The sequence below is a fragment of the Hevea brasiliensis genome, chromosome 3, assembly GCF_030052815.1.
Source record: "Hevea brasiliensis isolate MT/VB/25A 57/8 chromosome 3, ASM3005281v1, whole genome shotgun sequence".
Classification (NCBI taxonomy): domain Eukaryota; kingdom Viridiplantae; phylum Streptophyta; class Magnoliopsida; order Malpighiales; family Euphorbiaceae; genus Hevea; species Hevea brasiliensis.
In genome coordinates, this window is record NC_079495.1 from 101,242,157 (window position 1) to 101,267,624 (window position 25,468).

Here is a 25,468-nt window from a genome sequence, read left to right on the forward strand (position 1 = left end):
GCAAACGGACACTTGCCCTTCGCTTTTTCATTTTCCCTCTCCATTCGTCCGGGCTATTGAGACGCCTAAAACTAAAACCGTGCATCACTTTACTGAGCACTGCCACTATTTCAGCCGCGTCCATTCTCTTTTTTCACACAGCATCAAGCATCATCCAATTACCACACAACACATTCCCTCATCATTTCCTTAACAATTTCTACCCACTTTTCATCTCAGCCCAAATTTTCAAATTCGGCTGCTGGAAACCCTAAAATGGAGTCGGAGATGAGCCAATCAGGCTCCACAATGGGCCAATCCTCCGGGGAGCATGGGTCGGGTTCCGGGAGGAATGAGGGCGGTTTGAGAGCGGAGATTGATACTTCTGCTCCTTTTGAGTCTGTCAAGGAGGCAGTGAGCCGATTCGGTGGAGTCGGTTACTGGAAACCCTCTCAGCATAAGCTCTCCGAAACTGAGGTTGCTTCTCTTTTTCTCAGTTGAATATTTTGCTCTGCTGCATTTTATTTCAAACATATAGTTTTGAGTGTGGACATATTTGTTCTGAGTTGGGCTCATGAAAACTATATATTAAAATTATAAAATTTATATTGTTTCCGCTGTCAATATGAAAACTTTGATGAAACTGTAAGGTTTACTTTGTGTCTTTGTATAATTTTACAAGAAACTATAAGGTTTTTAATATGCCTGTTATTTTTCTTGGTTATGGGGATGAATCTTTATCTGCAATTTAGATTTGGTTCTAAAGGGTGGTTTTCATGGCAGGCACTGGTAAGTGTATTTACAAGTTTTAAGAAGCTGAGTCAATTACTTTGTCCTATATGCAAATTTTGGCTATCTGATGAATTAGGTCACTTCTAGTGATCAAGAACCTATTGTGATAAAAATGAATCCAAAGTCTGCTAACTTCTAGTGATTAAGCTCGTGATACTTAAGTCTGCTAACTTTTATCATGTTCTTGAAGCCATTTTTATCATGTGCCACTGCTCAAAACACATTAACACATATTAAGTCTGCTAACTTTCATTGTACTTATTTTTGTTCTGAGGAGATTTTCTTTCTCTTTATTTTCTTTTCCTGTTTACTGTTTAGCATGAGGAGGAAGAGGCTGACATCTCAAAACTAGAGGAACAAGCAGCACTGCTGGAAAAAGATCTGATCGTGAAAGAAAGGAAAACACTGGATGTTCTAAAAGAGTTGGAAACAACAAAATTGATTGTTGAAGAATTAAAACTGAAGTTACAGAAACAGGCATCTGAAGCCAATGTGACCCTGGAATCAAGTGCAGAAGATAGAAAAATGACTCCTGCTTTAAAGGAAGAAAAGAAAGATGACCTTAACCATGAGAATCTTGGAGATCATAATCAGAATTTGATGGAAGGTTTGAGCCCCTGCCCCTCTTCAGCTCCTGGTTTAATTTTAATGGAACTAAAACAGGCTAAGTTGAACCTTTCTAGGACTACTAATGATCTTGCTGATATTCGAGGTTCTGTTGAATTTCTAAATAAGAAATTAGAAAAGGAAAGAATTTCACTTGAAAAAACCCGTGAGCGGCTAGCCCTGAATTCCTCAAAGATTTCATCTCTTGAGGAAGAGTTAAACCAAACAAATCTAAAACTTAAAGTGGTGAAAGATGCTGAAATTAAAGGCAGCTCTGAGAACTCTTTGGATATATCAAGGGAGCTCCATCGACTGAATTCTGAGGCTGATCAGTTCATAAAAATGGGAGAAGCTGCACGTTCTGAAGTTCTGAAAGCAATATCTGAGATTGAAGAAACAAAAAGTAGGATAAAAACGGCTGAGATCAGGTTGGTTGCCGTCAGAAAAATGAAGCAAGCAGCAAGAGCAGCAGAAGCTGCTGCTCTTGCAGAGATCAAGGCTATCTCGTCCTGTAAGAACTCATCAGGAGATTCCTCACAAGCTGAAGGAGTAACTCTTACGTTCGAAGAGTATTCAACCTTAACCTGCCAAGCTCAAAAGGCCAAGGAACTATCCAAGAGTAAGGTAATTGACGCAATGCATCAAGTTGATGAAGCAAATGTTTCAAGAATGGAAATCTTAAAGAAAGTAGAGGAAGCTACAGAAGAAGTCAAAACCAGTAAGAGGGCCTTGGAAGAAGCTCTCAACAGAGTAGAGGCTGCAAATAGGGGAAAGCTTGCAGTTGAAGAAGCACTTCGCAAGTGGAGATCTGACCACGGGCAGAAAAGACGTTCAGTGCAGAACTCTACCAAGTTTAAGAATTCATACCCGTCTCACCATCGGAGGGATTCCCGTTTGCTTGATGTAAATGGACTAAACCTACTAAGTGATGCATCAACACCTGTTTTGAAGCCAACCCTATCAATAGGCCAAATACTTAGCAGGAAGCTACTGTTGCCTGAAGAGTTTGAGACCGGAATATTGGCAGAAACAGGCACCATGAAGAGAAAGGTGTCTCTGGGTCAAATGCTCGGTAAACCAAATAGTGATGTACCCTCCACTTGTAAGGCTGAGAAGGAAAACTGTCCCAAGCAGTTTTCTGGAAAGAGGAAGAAGTTTGGATTTGCCCGGTTCTCACTACTCTTGACAAAGCAGAGTAAGAAAAAGAAGAGGCCAACTCCAAACTTGAGGTAACGTGGCTGGCTGTGCCCATTGTTTTCAATCAGCCTTAATTTCTAATTATATGTCCTTACCATGGTGGACTCTCCTATATTCCTATTTTCTAGTCTTCCTAGTCTCCTATTAGCTGTTTCTGTTTGCTAGATATGTATCTTGTATTTGGTTATTGTAAAGATGTTTAGGATATTCTGCATCTCTCATCAGCCCCTTTTAAGGTTAATGACTCTGCCACTCTTTGATGTGACTGGACTATGTGCAGGGATGTGACTGGACTATGTGCAGGGATGTAATTTGTTATGGAAACTAATTTGCCTTGTGATTGGAATCTCCTTATCTCACCAGTGAATTCCAATCTGATGTGCTTGATTAGTTATTTATCCTTAAATAACATCAAATTGTCACTTCTATGAGGGCATGCAAAACTTGGGATCCTTACATTTTCATATGAATCATATCCTTTTTGTATTTAAATTATAATGGATGGATGGTGTTTGTGAAAGCAAAACTATCATTCTATAGGATGAACAAGAAATTCAATGTCTGCTCTGGATATGGCCATCCTTGATGGCAGAACCTGTTATCCATTAAACATGAAGTATAATTGCCTAATTCAAACACCATTACGATTGTTAATCTGCATCCTTGATTCTATCATTTCCGTGAATTGTTATCCCTCAAACCAAACACTTTCAATTCTTTTAACATAAAAAAATAATTCATTTTAAAAGAAAGAATTCATCACAATTGTGTGAAAATTCTTTTAAATTCTTTCTTGTAAGTTGTAAATGATTTGTTCCAAAAGAACTCAAAATGGGTGAGAAAAAGAGTAAATTTGTAGTAAAATTACTTAAATACTCTTATACAAAATAATAAAAATATAATAATTATTTCCATTTTTCTTTACAAAAGAGAAATTATATTTATCCTCCTTTAACAATCTATCCAAACACTATAAAAAAAAAATATATATATATATATATATATATATATTTCCTTTTCTTCTCTCTTCTTCATCATTCTACGTAATTAAACATCACTCAACCTAATCTAAGATCCAAACAAAGGGTGAATTAGTAAGTCTAATAACAGTTGTAAAGAGAACTTATTCAGTCTGCTGCTAAGTGCTAACCGTTTCCTCTCATACGTTTACAGGAACAAGATATGTATCAGAAACATGAAAAAAGCATTATATTACACTAATACTAGAATTTTGAAAAATAAATTATTTAATTTATTTAATTTTAATATATAAAATAATTTAATCTCATAATTTTAATATTTATAATAATTTTATCGATCAACAAAAGGATTAATTTGTTTTAGTATTAAATAATTAATTTTTTAAAAAAATTAAAGATTAAAGTGTAATATATTATAAAATTTAAAGATTAAATAATTATTTTTTTTTAAATTTAAGAATTAAAATATAATATAAGGTAAAACTTAGAAATAAAATTATAAATTTCCTAAAATGGAAAGAATATTGGAATGTAGAATTTTTTTTTTTGCGCAATTCACGTTGATCTTATTCTTTTGAAATTTAATATCTTAAAATATTACAATTGTTATTAATAATTTTATATAATATATATAATAGTTATTAATTAAGAAATCACCTTTTTAAAATATAATTATAACATAATCAATGAATTTTCAATCGATGACATTTAGTTGCTTTCAAAATAATGAAGTGTCGATTTAACAATCCAATCAAAATTAATTATATTAAAAGTATATAAAACATATAGCAAATTATAATTTAATTGAGTAACGTTACATAATTGATTGCAGTTTCTTTAAGAATGAGAAAGATGAATAAATTCAATTAATAAAAAAAATTAAAATATCATAATTTTATTTAGTATTTAATATAATTTTAAAAAAGTTTTTTTTTATATTTTAAATAATATAATATTTATAAATTATATAGAAAAAGTATATGTAAAAATGTCACAAATAAATAAACTATTTTTAGTTGGCTTAATGTTTAATTTTAAGTCTAATTTAATTTATTTATAAATTTTTGTCTAAATTAATATAAAAATTTTAATTTAAATTCAATTTAACTTAAAAATAAGAAATAAAATTTCTTAATTTTTTACTTAAAAAAAATTTATTCAATAAATTTTAATTTTTAAATTAAAATTAAATTAAAACTAAAATTTTTAGATTAATTTAAATAAAAAAATAAAATAAATCAAATAGAAATTGAATATTTTGTCAAATTTTTTTTATTATTTGCCCCATGATGATGTATTAATGTTGATTAAGATATTAAATAATACAAAAATTACAATATTCTTCCTCACGCTTATTTTACTCGGGATTATCCGCCAAGTTGTCTCTTTATAAATCTTCAAATGGACTCCATTCTCCATACTCAAGGAGGGTTTGGACATGGTCAAACTCTCGATCCACTAAAACCATGCCACGTAAGTAAAAAATTAGTCATTCGAAAAGCGCAGCTTCAATCGGGCGTCCTTTTATATTTATTAAATTAAAAGCACCACCGGCGTGGAGACCCAACCGCCATTCAACGCCTCTCACCCAACACTCAAAAAGCCCCGCGGACACCAGTCTCCATTCCTTCTCTGCTGTCTAGCTCCGCCTCCTTCGTCTACAAAATCTAAGCGCCGGAAAATTTTGGCGGAGGTAATCCTTCATTTGTTTGATCGCAGAGAAACAGCTATTAGGATCAAAAGAAGAAAAACTAAAACCTTCGATTTCTCAACTTCCTTCCTATCTAATTAATGCTACATATGATATCAGCTGCTAAACAGATCATTAGGCTTTCCCCTCCATTTATTCTTTATCCTTTCTGTGGAGCTTTTTGTTTTTTCTCCCTCTCGTTGTGCTTTTTTGTAAATACAGCGTAATACGTTAGAAGCTTATTATGATCTTACAGATTTTTTTTTTAGTTTGAATTTAATTCAGCATCGTGGGTAGATTATATGAGGTTGTTAGTTTGAACGATGGAACTCAGTTATTTGCTCTTTTTACTGCACGGAGACTTTGTGTGAAATTCGTGGACGGAGATTTCATTTGGTATTGATTGTATTTTTGTGTTGATTAGTAATTGGAAGATGCAAAGGAATCTTATCTTGTGCCTTTAGTATCTATTGATTTGAATCTGGGTTGATTATTTATGCCCCTGGCTTGATTTTTTTTTCTTTTTTGCACTCTTGGGAAGTGGGCTCCCTTGAGAAATTTAAAGTCTGATTGCAGCTTGCTTCTTTGCTATTTTGTAATAACTGATAAGCTAATTAATTGGCGTAGTTGTGGCATAAAACATGTTAGCTGAAAAGTGTAAAGAGGAAGAAGAGAATAGAGATATGATTGAGCTAGTTAGGAGGAGCAGGAATTTAGCTGGTTTCATAATTGTGGCAGGCATGTTTTGGTCTCATGTTATTTGGAACCTTAAGAAACATATACTATGGATGAAATATATATCATCTATGTTCTTAATCACTAATTCATCTATGTTCTTAACTAATCATTAGGTAGAGTGAGAAATGCGGCTATAATTTGAGAGTGGAATGTTAACCATGGAAGTAGCTGGTGGCAGATTTAATGTAGCTATAATTGTTTCATAAAAAACAATTCTAAAAAATAATCCTATCTTGAGTTTAACCCATATTAAATACATCAGATCCTATTTTTCCATATATCTGTAGTAATTATTGTCTGTAGTTATCAACGCATTATCAATTATATTGGACTTCTCAATGTGCAGAGAGAAGCTTCTCTTATATGTTTTCTAATTTGGTGTTGTTGTTACTTGCATGCAACTAAAGTTATCATGGATGTGAGAGTTGGGCTCTTATTTCTTCTTGTGTTGAGTGCTGGCTGGGCTTGTGCTGCTAGACAAATGGCAGATGCTGAGCTTTCTTATACAAGCCTGGTGATCTCTGATACACCAGGTAACTTTAAAACTTCAATGATATTATTCAACAGAAGAGTGTGCACTTTTAGGCCCTTTATTCCAGCTTTTTCATATGGTTTAGACAAGGGCTTAGCACATTTTTTTACTAGTCTGTTGAGCCCGACTAATTTGACATATCAAATTTATGCTGGTTTACACTACTCCTAGTCCTACTTGACCATAGCACATTGTTAGACGAAATTTGAATTTCCTATGGTTAGAATGTTAAATTCTAGCTTATTTTCATTTAGACTTATGTTTTGGTGATTTTAATGCTCAAGTTCATCAGTAGCTTTACTTTTGAAAACTTCAAGATCAAGCTTGGTTTACTTTGCAAAGACCTGCTAACACTCTTGTTGGACCTTTGTGGGAACTCAGCTCATATTTTGTCCTGGTTTTGTGTTTGAAATAAGTAGTTATGCATTATGTGAGGTGCCAATTGAGGGGGGGACCTCTTGGACGCTTAATGCCAACTGTTGTCATGTTCATACTTGCCTGATGGCATGATGATCTTGAATAGACTGGACAAGTCCTGAACGGTAATATAGTAGAAAACTAGAATAGAAAACGTAAAATTGTTTACCACAACTAATCATGGCCATGAGATTTTGATACTTACCAAAATTCTGGCTTTGTTTGTTCCTTGTTGAGAAGGATATTTGAAATGACTTTGCCATTTAAGATGTTTTAAATGTGTGGCACTAATCAGCACTTCTTTAGTAATTGGAGAAGTCCTTTGATGTTTCAAGGATTGTTTATGTGAAAACTTTAGTGCTGAAAATATTACCAAATGATGATGTTCTCCGGGTGCAGCTACACAAGGGAAAGACCAGGAGCAAGAAAGGGAAGATCAAGCTTCAGATGGAGTTATCAGGAATGATCAAGTTTGCACATTGTGTGAGGAATTTGCTTCCCAAGCACTTGATTACCTAAATGAAAACAAGACCCAGACTGAAATTATTGACACCCTTCATGTAGCCTGCTCTCGAGTGCCTCCTTTCAAGCAACAGGTACTCCCTTAGTTTTTGTATGGTGGATTATGTTTCTTGAAATTATGTAGATACAGTTGAAACAGAATTATTCATGCCACCATTTTCTGCCTATTGTTCCGTGATTGGTTTTCATGCCATACTTATATTGTCTTGTTTTATGGACTGATAATGTCTCACTTGTTGGCCTATACTTGTCTCTTTGAATATAAAATTCTTAGTAGTTATTTAAATGGAAAAAGGCATTAAGAAACCTTTAAACGGTTTGAGTTTTTTCTATTGAGCTCCCCAACTGAAAATGTGCTTTATTGTGCCCGTGAACTATCCAATTGATGCTATTAATTCTAATAATAGGAACTAAAACAATATTGGTTATTTAGATAATTTTCAAGTGTTTGAATATTCCGATATGTATTCCCAATGCTGTATATATAAAAATAAATGCATTTAGTTAAACAAAATATGAATATAATATGTTGTAACCTTGATATATAAAGATTTTATTATCTACCTGGTCTTATTATGACAATTTATGCTATTATGACCATGATCTTGCCTGTATTTAGATAGGTTATATTTTCTGTTGTAAAATTAGTACTCATTTACCACCAATCAAAAAGTTCAATGGCGCGTTAAAACACAACTTCATTCAGGGGGCTCAATAACAAAACTTGCAAGTTTTAAGGGCTCTGTAGTGGCTCATTCCCATTTAAATTGATGGAGCAACCAAAGTGGAGCTGCATTTATCTACATGTAGCACTTATTCTGACAGAGTATACAACTCTACTTAACTCAACTCAACTCAACCTTTATCCAAAAAATTTGGGGTCTGCTATATAGATTCTCTTTCTCCACTCTAAACGATTTTGGATTAAATACTCGGAAATGTGTAATGTTTCTAGGTCATGTTGTACTACTGTCCTCCAAGTCAGTTTAGGTCTACCCCTTATTTTCCTTCTATCCTCTACTCTAAGGTGCTCTACTTGTCTAACTGGAGCCTCCGTATGTTTACGCTTCACATGACCAAACCACCTCAATCTCCCTTCTCTCAACTTATTATCAATTGGTACCACTTCTACCTTTTCTCTAATACTCTAATTACAGATTTATCTAGTCTAGTATGGTCACTCATCCACCTTAACATTCTCATCTCCGCAACTCTTATCTTAGACACATCCGACTCCTTCAGTGCCCAACACTTACTACAATATAACATGGCCGATCGTATGGCTATACGGTAAAATTTTCCTTTCAATTTATTGGGAATCTTGCAATCACATAAAACTCCGGTGACACGTCTTCAATTCAACCATCCGGCTTTAATTCTATGACTAACATCCTCCTCACATCCCCAATCTACTTAAAGGACTGGGCCGAGATATTTAAAATGATTACTTTGGGACAGTATCACTCCATCCAAACTAACTCCATCTAAACTAACTCCTTCTCTATCACCAGTTCGGCCTTCACTGAACTTACAATGCATGTATTCCGTCTTCGTTCTACTTAACTTAAAGCCCTTTGATTCTAGAGTACTTCTCTAAATCTCTAGCTTTCTATTAACTGATTCTTGCGTCTCATCTATCAGAACTATGTGTTTGGTGCATCATGCACCAAGGGATACTCTCTTGTATATGCTTCGTTAATTCATCTAAAATTAATGTAAAAAGGTAAGGGCTTACAGCTGAACCTTGGTGTAATCCAACTGAGATAGTAAAATCTCTTGTGTCCCCTCCTACTGTGCGCACAACAGTAGTTGCTCCTTCATACATGTCTTTCAACATTTGTATGTACCTTATAGATACCCCTTTTGTTCTAACACTCTCCATAAGATATCTCTTGCAATACTATCATAAGCCTTCTCCAAATCGATAAAAACCATGTGTAAATCTTTCCTCGCATCTCTATATTTCTCCATCAAGCTTCTGATGAGAAAGATCACTTCCATAGTTGAACGATCAGGCATGAAGCCAAATTAATTGGGAGAGATAAAAGTATCATGACGTAGTCAATGTTCCACAACTCTCTTCCACAACTTCATAGTATGGCTCATGAGTTTAATTCTCCTATAGTTTGAGCAACTCTGTATCTCCCTTATTTTAAAAATAGGTACTAAAATACTCCTCCATTCATCAGGCATTTTCTTTAAATTTAGAATCTTATTAAACAATTTAGTTAACCATACAACTCCCACATCTCCCAAACACTTCCACACTTCCACACTTCAATTAGTATTCATCGGTTCCATAAGCTTTACCCACTTTCATTCTCTTAAGTGCTTCATTTACTCTAAAGATCTAATCCTTCTAGTATAATTCACATTTTTTTCTATTGCTCTGTAGTCTATATTCACGCTATTACCATTTTGACTATTATTAAAGAGATCATCAAAATAATTTCTCCATCTTTCTTTAATGTCCTCATCTTTCATCAACACTTTTCCTTCTTTATCCTTAATGCACCTAACTTGATTAAGATCTTGACATTTCTTTTCTCACCTCCTTGCTAATCTATAAATATCTTTCTCCCCTTCTTTTGTTCCAAGTTTCTCATATAACTTTTCAAAGGTCTGCATTCTTGCTTGACTAACTGCCTTTTTTGCTTCTTTCTTTGCTATCTTGTACCATTCATAAGCCTCATTATTATCACACTTAGTTAATTTCTTATACCATTCTCTCTTTCTCTTTATTGCCTTTTGTACTTCCTCATTCCATTACCATCTCTCTTTTAAAGGTGGTCCATGTCTTCTAGACTCTCCAAGTACTTTTCTAGCTACTTCTCTAATCTTTGATACCATCTGTATCCACATATCATTGACCTCCATATCCAGCTTCTATGCTTCGGACTCGAGAAGCTCATTTTTGAACTTCACCTGCTTTACTCCTTTGAACTTCCACCACTTTTTTTGAGCCACACTATTTCTTCTAATCTTACTTGAATTGTTCCTAAACTTGACATCCAAGACCACTAATCGATGTTAACTTGTTAAAGTCTCTCCCGGAATGACCTTACAATCCTTATATAGAGCTCTATTTGTCTTCCTGTTTAAGTGGAAGTCAATTTGGCTTTTATGTTGCCCACTTTTGAAAGTCACTAAATGTGACTTTTTTTTTTATAAAGTAGGTATTTGCTAGTATTAGGTCGTATGCCATAACAAAATCCAGAATACTTTTTCCCTCTTCATTTCGGTTGCTTATTGTCTTTTATGATGGCCATAGAATTAATCTATGAAAATGTTGCTTATTTTCTTTCCTGATGGCCATAGAATTAATCTATCTGCTGGAATTGGCAGAATTATTTATCTCTCCATGTTGATCGACTCCTATGCAACTATGGTGCCTTTATATGTAAAATCTTTTTTGGAACAAAGAAGGATATTCTCTATATTTTTAGATTCTTAGAAACTTGTATTTGCATTTTCTTTTTTCGTATCGTCATCCTCAGATAAAACTGTTGAATCATGGAATTAAGAAGTTATATTACACGTATCCCTTTCAACTATAGGTGGGGGATTGATTTCTGATCCAAGGAGTTGGATGTGAGTGTTAGTTTAAATTGTATAAATAAATATTTGGACTGGCAAAAGAGGAGGAATGAATACTTTTCGACCAAATTGTGGTGTGTGTTTGAAATTACATATTTTTGGTAGTTATTTCAAATCCAAACAAGTTTTTATTCTTATTGAAGATCCTACCAACCTAACAAACTTATATGTTTAAGCACATTTAAGTGTTTTATACTAAGATATATTGTCCAAATCCTTTAATCTTATGTTTGGATGGAAGTTTACAAATGGAGGGATTTATACATGATTTTAATTGAAATTGTTTGAATGAAAGTTGACCCAATTATTTAATTAATTAGATTCATGGATAAGTATCAGATTTGTGAATGTGATTGAGAATTTACTTTAGGTGGATTTGAAATGATACCTCTCTATAAGCATTTCAACTTCATACTAAAACAAAGTTTTTATTGACGTTCATGAATCTAACTAACATCCATGAATATAATGAAAAGAACTACATAATATAAAAAATCAAATCTAATGATTTTAATTTCCTTCATGCAAATCCAAAGTAATTTAAAATCCCAATCTATCCTTGCATAACTTTATGTAACATATAATTAGCAAAATTCCTAATATGTAATGGGTCACACATAGATATTGAAATAATAAGCAATTCTTTCCTGTAGTTCTCTAATTTTGATATTGAAAAGCTTAAATAGAAAAAGCACTTGCAATCTTGTTAAAGTTGGTCAATTATATTAACTTTTCCAAAAGATTTTGATGTAAATTCAGACTCATCATTGGTTGTCAGGAATAATAGGCTTGTTTGTCTTAGATTGTTAACCTGCATTCATAAGTTCAATTGGCCAACTAATTGCTTACAGTCATTACAATTCTGTATAGTATAAATACAAATACTGTAAATTTAAATTTTAGGCTGTTTTGCTTGCAAGGATATATAAATGGATTAAATCTCACATGCTACATGTAAAAGATGAAACTCTGAATTTGTCTAACACTCCAACATGTGTCTATTTATGGGCTATAAATATATTTCTTTTTTGCATTTTTCTTGGTGTTTAAATTCTTTAGTGACTTTATACTTTGCTTTACACAGTGCATAACTTTGGTGGACTATTATGCTCCTCTATTCTTTCTGGAAGTTTCCTCGGTACAACCTGAAGCATTTTGTAGAAAAATCAATCTTTGTCAGGAAATTGTGTTCATTTCCTCAAAACTTCAACAAGATGAATGTGGAATTTGCCATCGTGCTGTTTCTGAAGTATTACTGAAGTTGAAAAATCCCGACACGCAGGTTTGTACTTGCACCACATATGAAAATTAGAGGCCAGAACGCCCATTCCTGTGAGTTGTACTAATGAGAATTTGAATGCATATTTGCATAAGAATTAAACAAAAAGTAGCAGAGCTGGAATTCCTAATGAGGAAACATAGTCATAAACAATTTTCTATTATCATAGCTGAAAGTATGTGCAGCAGAGAATCTTGATTTGTTCGGTTTCTCTATACTTGGACATACCATGTCGCATTCAATTTTTGTCATGGCTTATGAGGAACATTCTTAGATTTTATATATTCTTCAAAGTCAGAGTGGATAAAAATTTCACATATCTCAAGCGAAATGGAGTCACTTGGTTTTTTTATTTTCACAAGATTATGTTTTTTCAATATTCATTTGAATCCATATCATAGGGTGTGACGAAATTTTTACGCTGGTTGTCACCTACCGCAACCCTCCTCCTTTAACCCAAAATCGTTAAGAGTGGAAAAAGCGAATCCATATAGCCGACCCCAAATTTTTGGGATAAAGGCTTAGTTGAGTTGAGTTGAGTTTATGTTTTTTCAATATTGCTCTGTACCTGGTTACTGTATGATTATGTCAACCATAAGTTGATTATGTCCTATTATTTGTTATTTTCCCTTTTAGCATGCATAATATGCTGCAGTTGTCCTGAAAACACCATTGATTCAGAGTGCTTTTGACTCTTCTAGCAGAAAAAAGCCTTATTATTATTATTATTATTATTATTATTATTATTATTAAGTGCCAATTGAATAATCATGTCCTCTTTTTCTTTGTGTCAGCTTGAGATAATTGAGATGCTTCTAAAGGCATGTGATTCTATGGAGAACTATGCTGCAAAGGTAAGAAAATGATACTAGCTTCTAAGATGAAATATATTAAGATTGAGATCATTCTATTCATAAAATCCACTGCACAGAGTTGCAATAACCTTGCCATCTCTGCTGATCAGACTCAGTCCATAGACGGTATCTTATTATATTAGTGTCCCTCATATACTGATACTGATAATATCATCCTTCCCTTATGCCTTAGTGTGGGATGGGCATATTGGGATTACTGCCTGTAAGAATACTATTATGCGAACTCTCAATTTTTAAGTTTCACAATTTACAATTGAGTATCCTAACAAAATTTATCCTCTAGTTCCTTGTTGATACTAAATTTAGTTGAGTTGATATCATTGATTTGCAGTGCAAGAAATTGGTTTTCGAGTACGCCCCTATTATCATCACCGAGGCAGAACAGTTTCTGGAAACCACAGACATATGTACTTTGTTACATGCCTGTGATTCGGCCGTAGCTGGTAATGGGGAAGCAGCAACAGTTTTAAAGGCTGATTCGTAATCAAGTGGAATGAAAAATGAACATTATTGATGCTCTTCTTGTGTAATTATTTCATTTCAGGTGTTTGTATGAGTATGATAGGATTTCTATAGCATAATTGTGGTGTTGCTGTAATTATGTTGTAACTATAATTTCAATAAATACTTCTTGAGATTATTAGACCTTGTGTGCTGATCAAAGATGTCGAAGCTTAATTATCAGCTCTGCACCTGAACTGGAGGAAATGTTAGCATGTTAGAATGGGCGGAACATGGCAAAAACAACTTCTATATTAAATATATTTGTAATTGGCGAAAAATTGATAAATCTAGAAAATATTACATCTTTTTGGTCAGTTGATGGTATCAATTTGAATCAGATTATTGAAACTGAAATCAAGCTCGAAATTAGTGATTGAATTGATAAAATGAGGACTGTTATATATATATATATATATATATATATATATATATATATATTTATTTATTTATATATATATATATATTTATTTATTTATTTATTTATTGATTTCAATGATTAATATTTGATACCAAATAAAAAAATTAAATAATTAAAAATTATATTACATGTTTTATAATTTTTAAATTATAAAAAAATTATAATATAATAATAATTATATTATATACTTCATACATATAATTATAATTATTTATTTTACTGTTATCACCATCTTTTGGTCATTATCAATGCGAACACTAGACTACTATAATCACCTAGTAACTTGCTTTGCCACTATTTAATGGTCACTATTATCACTAGCATCACTTATTCATGTTATGATCATTATTATTATTACCACTATTTCATCATTGTTATCACTCGATTATTAATTATGACTTTTATTATTATCATCATAAATAAATTAAATATTAAAATAAAAATTACTATATTACATTACTTTTATTTTTATATTGTAACCATTTGTAACCATACATAAAATAAAATATTATACGCTAATTATAATTTTAAAAGTCCCTATACTCATTTTTTTTAATTATTATTTTAAATTTTCTATAATTTCACAAATGAGGCCAATTAGGTAGAGTAAGCTTAAGGATGCATTCAGTAGGCCTTAGCTAATAATAAGGTGAGATTATTTTAAAAGTGAGAGTTTTAACCTAATACCAATCCATCTATCCATCCATATATATCTACATATATAGGGGTGTGCGAACGGTCGGTTCGGTTTCGAACCGAACTGTAACACCCCAAGATTTTAAATTTTATTATTTATGAGTATTTTTAGTATTTTAATTTTATTTAAATTTTAAGAAATTATTTGAGATTTTTCGGATTTTTAAAAATCGGGTTCGATTTTTCGAAAATATAAACTTTGATGATTTTTAAAAATTAATTTAAAGACCACGTGGCAAAACTAAAAATATATTTGGAGTCTACGTATTTTTCTGAGTTTTCTGGAATTTTTTCAGAATTTTTGGATCTCGTTTTCGGTCCCGAGGCAGAGTAAAAATTCAAAATTTTGTATCCTGAATCGGACCGGTCGAATCGGACCGGTCGAATCGGACTGGCCTTTTCTTTTTTCTTCCTTCTTCCTCCTGCGCGCGTCGACCTCTCTCCCTTCTCTCTCTCTTTTCTCTCTCCTCCCTCCTCCCCTTGCCGCGCCGCCGCCTCCCCTGCCTCCCTACCTCGCCGGCGCCCCACCTTGGCCCTCCCCCACGGCCGGTCGCCTCTTGGAACGCCGGAAAATGTCGCCCGAAGTTGAGCGACGCACGCGCGCGGCTGTTGGTCTTCCCGGCCGAAATCCGGCCGATCCGGCCACCAATCGGACCGGATCTTGTGTCTAAAATCATCTACTCGTCGAAAGCTTTCCATAGACACCAAGAACACCGAAATCCATAGAGCGGTTTGTCCGATTTTTGCCCGGGAAGTTTTTAGCCCATTTCGACTTTTGGGCTAGATTTCTCGCAAACCGTGAACCTCACGAGAAAACCGAGAGTACCAGAGCGCTCCACTCGTCGAGAGCTTCGCGGGATATAAATTTCAAAATTTTCCAACACCGTTTTTTGGTGGATCCCACGGAACTTCGCAGTGTTTTTCCGATCATTAAATGAGCTTAGAAAATTCTGAAAAATTTATGTACTAACCCCCGTGTTGTGGGCTTCGTGTAGGTATCCTCAATTCGCGGAAATTCGACAGTTGATCGGGTTTGTGAATTTCCGGTCAGACAGACCCGTTACCGGAAAAGTCTCCGAATTGGACCGAGGTTTTGGCTACCCCCCCATTGTCAGACGTCCCGAGCGCGTCCCCAAAGTCCGGAATCGGCAAAGGTAAACCCAAACCTTGTTTTTACGTAATTTTCTAGTGCTTAAATATGATTAAAAATCCATAAAATATTCGTGGTAGCTTAAAAAATTATGATTCTTTTTGCAATCGCTTAGTAATATTGCTAAGGACCGCGGGGCAAAGTTTTAGAATTTTTAGAGCTGATTTGGGCAGTTTTTGCAAAAATGGTCAATTATAAAGACTAAATTGAAATTTTACATATTGTGATGGATGATTGATTTGATGGGCCCAGGAGGGGCTGTGTGATGGGATTGAGTTGTGGACATATGGATTGTGAATATAGAAGTGTGTTTTGAGCCCTTTTGCAGGTTGAGTAGGTCCTAGGTATAGGGGAGACTCTGCCGGATTTTCGACACGACTTAGGACGTATTTGGTCTTTTCTTTGTTTGTATTGAGTCAAATTTATTAAATGATTGTAATAAAATTGTCAGGTGAGCCGGGACAGCCTTTTTCCTCCGCCCAGCCGCCTCAATGATCACCGTCAAGTCTGTGAGTAAAATATTAATTTTAATTGTAATTTCGATATTATTATATGTTCAAGCGTGCCCATGCATCACTTATATGCATATATCTATGTAGATAAATTCTAGGCACGATTTATGTTGCATTCATAACTGTGAAAGTGCCATGGATGTTGTTGTGGTAATTTGGAGCAGCAGTGCGTATGCTGGCGCGTGTGATGTGGTGTGGACTATGGATAGGAAGGGTAGACACGCTTGAGATCTTCATTGGGACCCTGGTCCTTCTGGTAGACACGGCTTGAGTTCTTCGCTGGGACCCCAATTTGGTTATTAAGTGGAAGTCCGAGCTGAGTTCTTCGCTGGCACCAGGTTGGATTTAAGAGAGCTGTATAGGGGATCAGCTCCCATATATTATGATTGATGTTACAGAGTGCGTGAGTGCTCCAAATTATCTTTTTGCTGTTATGATGTGAAAATATTGTTGCTGTTGTATTTCACTCCACAGTTTGCATTAGTTCTAGATAGTTATAGAGATTATGGTTAAAATTGATATTTTATTCTCTGAGTCGAACGCTCACTCCTGTTTAATATTTTTCCAGGCCACAGGAGGATAATTTTTGAGGTTAACCTGCTTTTCTCCCTCGCAGGTCATTTATTTATGTTTGTGTAATTCTATAAACTCCTAGAATTTCTGCATGTGTTAGAAATGTTTATTTGATTTGGGTCAGTAAACTAAATTATTATTGTGGACTTGTAAAATTATTATATGCATGTTTGATGGATCGATGAGGAGTCGACTCCCATTTATCATTATGATGATATGAGTATGTGGAGGGTGAGCTGAGCTCCCCAATGAATTGTTTATTGTGTTTACAGGTCGGGTGAATCAAAAACTCCCCGTTGGTAGGTCCATTTTATGGTCGGACTTTGTCCGGTTGGTTTCTTGAAATTGGGCCCAAATGGGCCTTAGAGTTGGGTAAATGAATAGTTAAGGCTTACTACGGGCCTCGGGGGCTTTAGGCTGGCCCAGGTCCTAGTGCCGGTCCGGCCCATAGGTTGGGTCGTGACAAATGTGGTATCAGAGCTTAGGCTCCAGATTCTTAGGGAATGTTTGTCTAAAGTATTGGGAAGAGTCTAATAGGAGTCACATGCGGAAAAATAGGGTCCACATTCGTCTTGCATTGTCATCTTTGCTTCTAGTTTCTGCTTCATATATTGTGTGTAAATATGAGTCTATAGAGCTGTGTAATGTGCAGTTTTGAATTTTGTGGGCTAATGCTGCTGAATTTCAGGAAAATGCATAGAAGGTGAGAGCCGCCATCGCACTGTAATCAGATGTGCCTGAAAAGGTGTCCGCACAGGATGAGTCGCCTGCCCAGAAGAGGCAGGGTAGGAGTCCTAGAGCTGCTCAAGTAGAAAGCAACGCCACGCTCAGAATGGGCTTTTCATGACACAGGGTCCCATGGACCCCATGGCAGCTACTCTAGCTGGGTTGCAGAGAACCATCGACATGATGGCGCAGTATATGGTCCACCCGTCCACAGCAACAGTAGTCCACCGCACTAAGAGGGGAACCTTACAAACAGATAATCAATTTTAAGAAGTTGGTGCCTGGCACTTATGATGTGTCAGACGATGCATATCGGTTTTTGGATTCCTGCAGACAGGCAGGAACAGAGTTGCAGTTGACTGATAGAAGACTTATAGAGTGTATGCAGCATGTCATGGGGCCTATGCCTAGACAGTGGATGAATGACTACATATTACCTCGGATGGAGGGTTTGTCGTGGACTCAGTTTGTGGAACTGTTCATCAATCGGTTTGTGCCAGAAAGCTTTAGGGATCAAAAGCAGTGGGCCTTTGAGGCCTTAAGACAGAATGGCAGGTCTGTAGATGAATATGCTGCACTTCGAATTGAGCAGATATGCCCCTACAGCAGTAGCTACAGAAACTATGAAGGTGAAGAGATTCCTAAAGGGGCTTGACAGGAGGTATGCAAACCTGGCCATGATGTTTGATCAGTCTTTTGATGTGGTAGTTGATCGAGCCAGACAGATAGAGATTAGCTATGCGGTGGATGACAGCGGAAGAGCAAAGAAAAACAAAGCAGAGGGTTCTTCAGGTGTTCCCCAAATGGGTACTCCAGACAATGGTGGCCAGACTAATTACAGAGGAAGAAGCAGGAATAAGAGAAGTGGTTTCAGACACAAATCCCGAGGGTTCACTCAGGTACGGATCCAAAGCAGGGTCATAGTTCGGGTACAAATAGCCTGGGTTTGGATCAGGATCCTACTTGGCACCTTGTGCACAGTGTGGAAGAGGACATTCAGGACCTTGTCTGATGGGTTCAGGAGTATGTTTTAGGTGTGGCCAACCAGGTCACTTTGCTAGGGAATGCCCCGTTTTCAGTGAGCCACAGATGGGGTCACAGGGTTCTATTGCAAATGTTCCTCGCCAGTTGTATCCGGGTGCTTCCAACATGACAGGCAGTCAGTTCAGTGGCCAACAGGGCCGAGGACAAGGGGGTCGTGGATTTGGAAGTAGATCAGGAGGTAGAAGTCAGTATCAGGGTAGTGCCACTCAGGGTAGGGGTCAAGCTCGGGTTTTCACCCTGACCCACCAGGATGCTCAGGCTTCAAATGCAGTTGTGATAGGTATTCTTCTGGTCTGTTCTTATGAGGCTCGTGTTTTGATAGATCCGGGTGCTACGCACTCATTTGTCTCCCCTGTGTTTGCCATGAGGTTGGGTAGAAACCCTACAACTTTAGAATGCCCTTTGTCGGTAGCTACCCCACTTAGTGACAACATAGATGTAGATATGATTTTTCCGGGTAGCCCAGTGGTAGTGGATGGAAAGATCCTCCCAGCAGACTTGGTTCCTCTACCAGTAATGGATTTTGATGTAATTTTGGGGATGGATTGGTTAGCAACCCATTATGCCACTTTAGACTGCAGGAACAAAAAGGTGTATTTCCACAAACCTGGTGTAGAAGAGTTTAGCTTTGATGGTGACAGAAGCGTGGCTCCATATAACTTGGTGTCATCAATTAGTGCTAGAAAAATGTTAAGGCATGGATGCCAAGGGTATTTGGCATTGGTGAGAGATACATCTGTAGAAGGTGTCAGCATGGAAAATGTTCCTGTTGTTAGAGAATTCATGGATGTCTTCCCTGAAGAGCTTCCAGGGTTGCCACCAGGAAGGGATATAGAGTTTTGCATTGATGGTATTCCGGGTACAAACCCCATATCAATGCCACCTTACAGGATGGCCCCAGTAGAGTTGAAAGAGTTAAAGGAGCAACTACAGGAGCTGTTGGACAAAGGTTTCATACGTCCGAGCACTTCACCCTGGGGTGCTCCTGTTCTATTCGTGAGAAAGAAGGATGGGTCATTGAGGTTATGTATTGACTACAGACAGCTGAACAAGGTGACTGTGAAGAACAAGTATCCACTTCCTCGGATCGATGACCTGTTTGATCACCCAAGGGGCTAGATTCTTTCCAAGATAGACCAATGATCGTGCTACCATCAGTTGAGAATCAGGAATGAGGACGTGTCCAAAACGGCTTTCAGGACAAGATATGGTCATTATGAGTTCTTGGTGATGTCTTTTGGACTCACTAATGCACCAGCAGCCTTCATGGACTTGATGAACAGGGTGTTCAAGCCATTTTTGGACCGTTTTGTCATCGTATTCATAGATGACATTCTGGTATACTCTCGGACCGAGGAAGAACACGTGTGGCACTTGAGGATGGTGTTGCAGACTTTGAGGGAGCACCAGCTATATGCCAAATTTTCGAAATGTGAATTTTGGCTAGAAAGCATCTCATTCTTGGGACACGTGGTTTCTAGTGATGGCATTCAAGTAGATCCCAAGAAAATCGAAGCTGTGACTGATTGGCTTAGGCCTACAACAATCACTGAGGTGCGAAGTTTTCTGGGTCTAGCTGGCTACTATAGGCGTTTTGTGCAAGATTTTTCCAGGATAGCGGCTCCCTTAACTAAGTTAACTAGGAAGAATGTTCCATTCATTTGGACAGATGACTGTGAGGAGAGTTTCCAAAAGCTTAAGGAGTGTCTAACCACTGCCCCTGTGTTGACACTACCTATGAGTGGTGAAGGATACACCGTGTACTGTGACGCTTCCAGAGTTGGCCTAGGGTGTGTTTTGATGCAGAATGGAAAAGTAGTGGCTTATGCTTCAAGGCAGCTGAAGAGGCATGAGCAGAACTACCCCACCCATGATTTGGAAATGGCGGCTGTAGTCTTTGCACTGAAAATCTGGAGACACTACCTGTATGGTGAAGTGTGCGAGACACACACCGACCATAAGAGTTTGAAGTACATCTTCCAACAGAGGGACTTGAACTTGAGACAGAGGAGATGGATGGAGCTTCTGAAAGACTATGATTGCACTATCTAGTACCACCCTGGGAAGGCCAATGTAGTGGCAGATGCTTTGAGCAGGAAGTCTTCTGGCAGTTTGGCGCACATTTCAGCAGAGAAGAGACCATTGATTCAGGAGGTACATGAGTTGATGGATCAAGGTTTAATCCTAGATCTTTCAGATGAGGGGGTATTATTGGCTCATTTTTCAGAGAGGCCAGACTTGAGGGACAGAGTTAGAGTTTCCCAGCACAGAGACCAACAATTGATGAAGGTCATAGAAAGAGTATAGCAAGGTGAAGGTGGTGAGTTTGGATTTGCCAATGATGGCGCCCTAGTGCAAGGTTCTAGGATATGTGTGCCCGATGTGGACAACCTCAGGAATGAAATCATGCGAGAGGCACACTATACACTGTACAGTGTCCACCCAGGTTCCACCAAGATGTACCATGATGTGAAAGATAGCTACTGGTGGAATGGTATGAAGAGAGACATAGCAGACTTTGTGTCCAAGTGCTTGACTTGTCAGAAGGTGCAGTTTGAACACCAGAGATCGTCAGGGAAGCTGCAAGAGCTCCCTATCCCAGAATGGAAGTGGGAAATGATCACTATGGATTTTGTGACTGGGTTGCCTCGTACCACGCGAGGATATGATTCCATATGGGTAATTGTAGACCGCTTAACCAAATCAGCTCACTTCTTGCCTGTGAAGACTACATATTCTGTGGCACAGTATGCCCGGCTCTACATTCGAGAAATAGTCAGATTGCATGGAGTTTCGGCTTCCATAATATCTGACAGAGGGCCCCAGTTCACTTCTCGGTTTTGGAGAAAGTTGCAGGAGGCACTTGGCACACAGTTGAACTTCAGTACGGCTTTCCACCTCGCATGCATCGGACAAATTGAAAGGACAATCCAAACACTGGAAGACATGCTTCGCATGAGTGTTTTGGATTTTGGAGGTCAATGGGATGATCAGCTAGCTTTGGTGGAGTTTGCCTACAACAACAGTTACCATTCCAGCATAGGGATGGCACCCTATGAGGCACTACATGGAAGAAAGTGTAGGTCTCCTCTATGTTGGACAGAAATGGGGAAGCGAAGGTGCATGATGTAGACCTAGTGCAGTACACTTCAGAGGTAGTTCCTTTAATCAGGGAACGACTGAAAACAGCTTTCAGTAGGCAGAAGAGTTATGCAGACCCCAGACGGAGGGATGTGGAGTTTGCAGTAGGCGACTATGTATTCCTGAAGGTTTCTCTAATGAAGGGAGTCATGAGATTTGGAAAGAAGGGCAAGTTGGCACCTCGGTATATCAGACCTTTTGAGGTTATGGATAGAGTTGGAGCAGTTGCCTACCGGTTGGAGCTACCACCCAACGTTTCTCACTTTCATCCCGTATTTCACATCTCTATGCTCAGGAAATACATTCCAGATCCTTCTCATGTACTACAGTCGGATGTAATAGAGCTAAAAGAGAACTTGACATTTGAGGAGCAACCTGTAGCCATAGTGGACTACCAAGTGAGACAGCTAAGATCCAAACAGATCCCTATGGTTAAGGTTTTGTGAAGGAGCCAGTCAGTGGAAGAGTGCACCTGGGAGTCAGAACGGGACATGCGTAGCAAGTACCCTTATTTGTTCAATGTATAATCATGTGCTTTATTCTGCCTTGTATAAAAATTCGAGGACGAATTTTCTGTAAGGGGGGAAGAATGTAACACCCCAAGATTTTAAATTTTATTATTTATGAGTATTTTTGGTATTTTAATTTTATTTAAATTTTAAGAAATTATTTGAGATTTTTCGGATTTTTAAAAATCGGGTTCCATTTTCGAAAATATAAACTTTGATGATTTTTAAAAATTAATTTAAAGACCACGTGACAAAACTAAAAATATATTTGGAGTCTACGTATTTTTCTGAGTTTTCTGGAATTTTTTCGAAATTTTTGGACCTCGTTTTCGGTCCCGAGGCAAAGTAAAAATTTAAAATTTTGTATATTGAATCGGACCAGCTGAATCGAACCGGACCGGATCGGACCGGTCGAATCGGACCGGCCTTTTCTTTTTTCTTCCTTCTTCCTCCCGCGCGCGTCGACCTCTCTCCCTTCTCTCTCTCTTTTCTCTCTCCTCCCTCCTCCCCTTGCCGCGCCGCCGCCTCCCCTGCCTCCCCACCTCGCCGGCGCCCCACCTTGGCCCTCCCCCACGGCCGGCCGCCGCCTGGAACGTCGGAAAACGTCGCCCGAAGTTGAGCGACGCGCGCGCGCGGCTGTTGGTCTTCCCGGCAGAAATCCGGCCGATCCGGCCACCAATCGGACCGTGTCTTGTGTCTAAAATTATCTAATCGTCGAGAGCTTTCCATAGACACCAAGAACACCGAAATCCATCGAGCGGTTTGTCCGATTTTTGCCCGGGAAGTTTTTAGCCCATTTCGACTTTTGGGCTAGATTTCTCGCAAACCGTGAACCCCACGAGAAAACCGAGAGTACCAGAGCGCTCCACTCGTCGAGAGCTTCGCGGGGATATAAATTTCAAAATTTTCTGACACCGTTTTTCGGTGGGTCCCACGAAACTTCGCAGTGTTTTTTCGATCATTAAATGAGCTTAGAAAATTCTGAAAAATTTATGTACTAACCCCCGTGTTGTGGGCTTCGTGTATGTATCCTCAATCCTCAAGGTTTTGGCTACCCCCCCATTGTCAGACGTCCCGAGCGCGTCCCTGAAGTCGGAATCGGCAAAGGTAAACCCGAACCTTGTTTTTACGTAATTTTCTAGTGCTTAAATATGATTAAAAATCCATAAAATATTCGTGGTAGCTTAAAAAATTATGATTCTTTTTGCAATCGCTTAGTAATATTGCTAAGGACCGCGGGGCAAAGTTTTAGAATTTTTAGAGCTGATTTGGGCAGTTTTTGCAAAAATGGTCAATTATAAGGACTAAATTGAAATTTTACATATTGTAATGGATGATTGATTTGATGGGCCCAGGAGGGGCTGTGTGATGGGATTGAGTTGTGGACATATGGATTGTGAATATAGAAGTGTGTTTTGAGCCCTTTTGCAGGTTGAGTAGGTCCTAGGTATAGGGGAGACTCTGCCCGATTTTCGGCACGACTTAGGACGTATTTGGTCTTTTCTTTGTTTGTATTGAGTCAAATTTATTAAATGATTGTAATAAAATTGTCAGGTGAGCCGGGACAGCCTTCTTCCTCCGCCCAGCTGCCTCAGTGATCACCGTCAAGTCTGTGAGTAAAATATTAATTTTAATTGTAATTTCGATATTATTATATGTTCAAGCGTGCCCATGCATCATTTATATGCATATATCTATGTAGATAAATTCTAGGCACGATTTATGTTGCATTCATAACTGTGAAAGTGCCATGGATGTTGTTGTGGTAATTTGGAGCAGTGTGCGTGCGTTGGCGTGCGTGTGATGTGGTGTGGACTATGGATAGGACGGGTAGACACGGCTTGAGATCTTCGCTGGGACCCGGTCCTTCGGGGTAGACACGGCTTGAGTTCTTCGCTGGGACCCCGATTTGGTTATTAAGTGGAAGTCCGAGCTGAGTTCTTCGCTGGCACCAGGTTGGATTTAAGAGAGCTGTATAGGGGATCAGCTCCCATATATTATGATTGATGTTACAGAGTGCGTGAGTGCTCCAAATTATCTTTTTGCTGTTATGATGTGAAAATATTGTTGCTGTTGCATTTCACTCCACAGGTTGCATTAGTTCTAGATAGTTATAGAGATTATGGTTAAAATTGATATTTTATTCTCTGAGTCGAACGCTCACTCCTGTTCAATATTTTTCCAGGCCACAGAAGGATAATTTTTGAAGTTAACCTGCTTTTCTCCCTCGCAGGTCATTTATTTATGTTTGTGTAATTCTATAAACTCCTAGAATTTCCGCATGTGTTAGAAATGTTTATTTGATTTGGGTCTGTAAACTAAATTATTATTGTGGACCTGTAAAATTATTATATGCATGTTTGATGGACTGGATGAGGGAGCTGACCTCCCATTTATCATTATGATGATATGAGTATGTGGAGGGTGAGCTGAGCTCCCCAATGGATTGTTTATTGTGTTTACAGGTCGGGTGAGTCAAAAACTCCCCGTTGGTAGGTCCATTTTATGGCCGGACTCTGTCCGGTTGGTTTCTTGAAATTGGGCCCAAATGGGCCTTAGAGTTGGGTAAATGAATAGTTAATGCTTACTACGGGCCTCGGGGGCTTTAGGCTGGCCTAGGTCTTAGTGCCGGTCCGGCCCATAGGTTGGGTCGTGACACGAACCGAACTGATAAAATTAAAAATCAAAAATAAAAAATTTTAAAAACCGAACCAAACCGATTAATAAGAGAAAATCAAACCGAATCGAATCGATAAATATCGGTTCGATTTGGTTTTAAACCGATCAAACCGAAATTTATAAAATTTCATATTTTTAACATTAAATCTAAATAATAAAACATAAAAACCAAAAAAAAAAAGAAATAAAAACTCAAAACTCTTAAGGTTCGGTTCGATTTTCTTTGATTTTGGTTCGGTTCGAATCGGTTCGATTCGATTTGATTCGATTTTCTTTGATTTCCTATATATATTAATAATTTCGGTTTGGTTT

General features: G+C 37.5%; 2 protein-coding genes across 2 annotated transcripts; both read left to right on the forward strand.

The window, feature by feature from the left end:
• LOC110638236 (WEB family protein At2g38370) lies at nucleotides 1-2,920 on the forward strand. Its single transcript, XM_021788723.2, has 2 exons — nucleotides 1-456; nucleotides 1,090-2,920. Exons 1-2 carry the CDS (start codon nucleotides 256-258, stop codon nucleotides 2,608-2,610), a joined length of 1,722 nt encoding a protein of 573 aa, XP_021644415.2. The 5' UTR covers nucleotides 1-255; the 3' UTR covers nucleotides 2,611-2,920.
• A 2,058-nt stretch (nucleotides 2,921-4,978) lies between these two features.
• LOC110638239 (uncharacterized) lies at nucleotides 4,979-13,844 on the forward strand. Its single transcript, XM_021788732.2, has 6 exons — nucleotides 4,979-5,247; nucleotides 6,390-6,515; nucleotides 7,331-7,527; nucleotides 12,135-12,332; nucleotides 13,124-13,183; nucleotides 13,536-13,844. The coding sequence occupies exons 2-6, from the start codon at nucleotides 6,395-6,397 to the stop codon at nucleotides 13,686-13,688; spliced, it is 729 nt and encodes a 242-aa protein (XP_021644424.2). The 5' UTR covers nucleotides 4,979-5,247; nucleotides 6,390-6,394; the 3' UTR covers nucleotides 13,689-13,844.
• The last annotated feature ends 11,624 nt before the right edge of the window (nucleotides 13,845-25,468 follow it).

Bases quoted from the DNA above. Each gene is read 5' to 3' on its own strand.
- LOC110638236 (XM_021788723.2), top strand. From the start codon at position 256: ATGGAGTCGGAGATGAGCCAATCAGGCTCCACAATGGGCCAATCCTCC. The intron at 457-1,089 runs GTTGCTTCTCTT...TTTACTGTTTAG, and splicing joins ATAAGCTCTCCGAAACTGAG to CATGAGGAGGAAGAGGCTGA.
- LOC110638239 (XM_021788732.2), top strand. From the start codon at position 6,395: ATGGATGTGAGAGTTGGGCTCTTATTTCTTCTTGTGTTGAGTGCTGGC. The intron at 7,528-12,134 runs GTACTCCCTTAG...TGCTTTACACAG, and splicing joins TGCCTCCTTTCAAGCAACAG to TGCATAACTTTGGTGGACTA. The intron at 12,333-13,123 runs GTTTGTACTTGC...TCTTTGTGTCAG, and splicing joins TGAAAAATCCCGACACGCAG to CTTGAGATAATTGAGATGCT.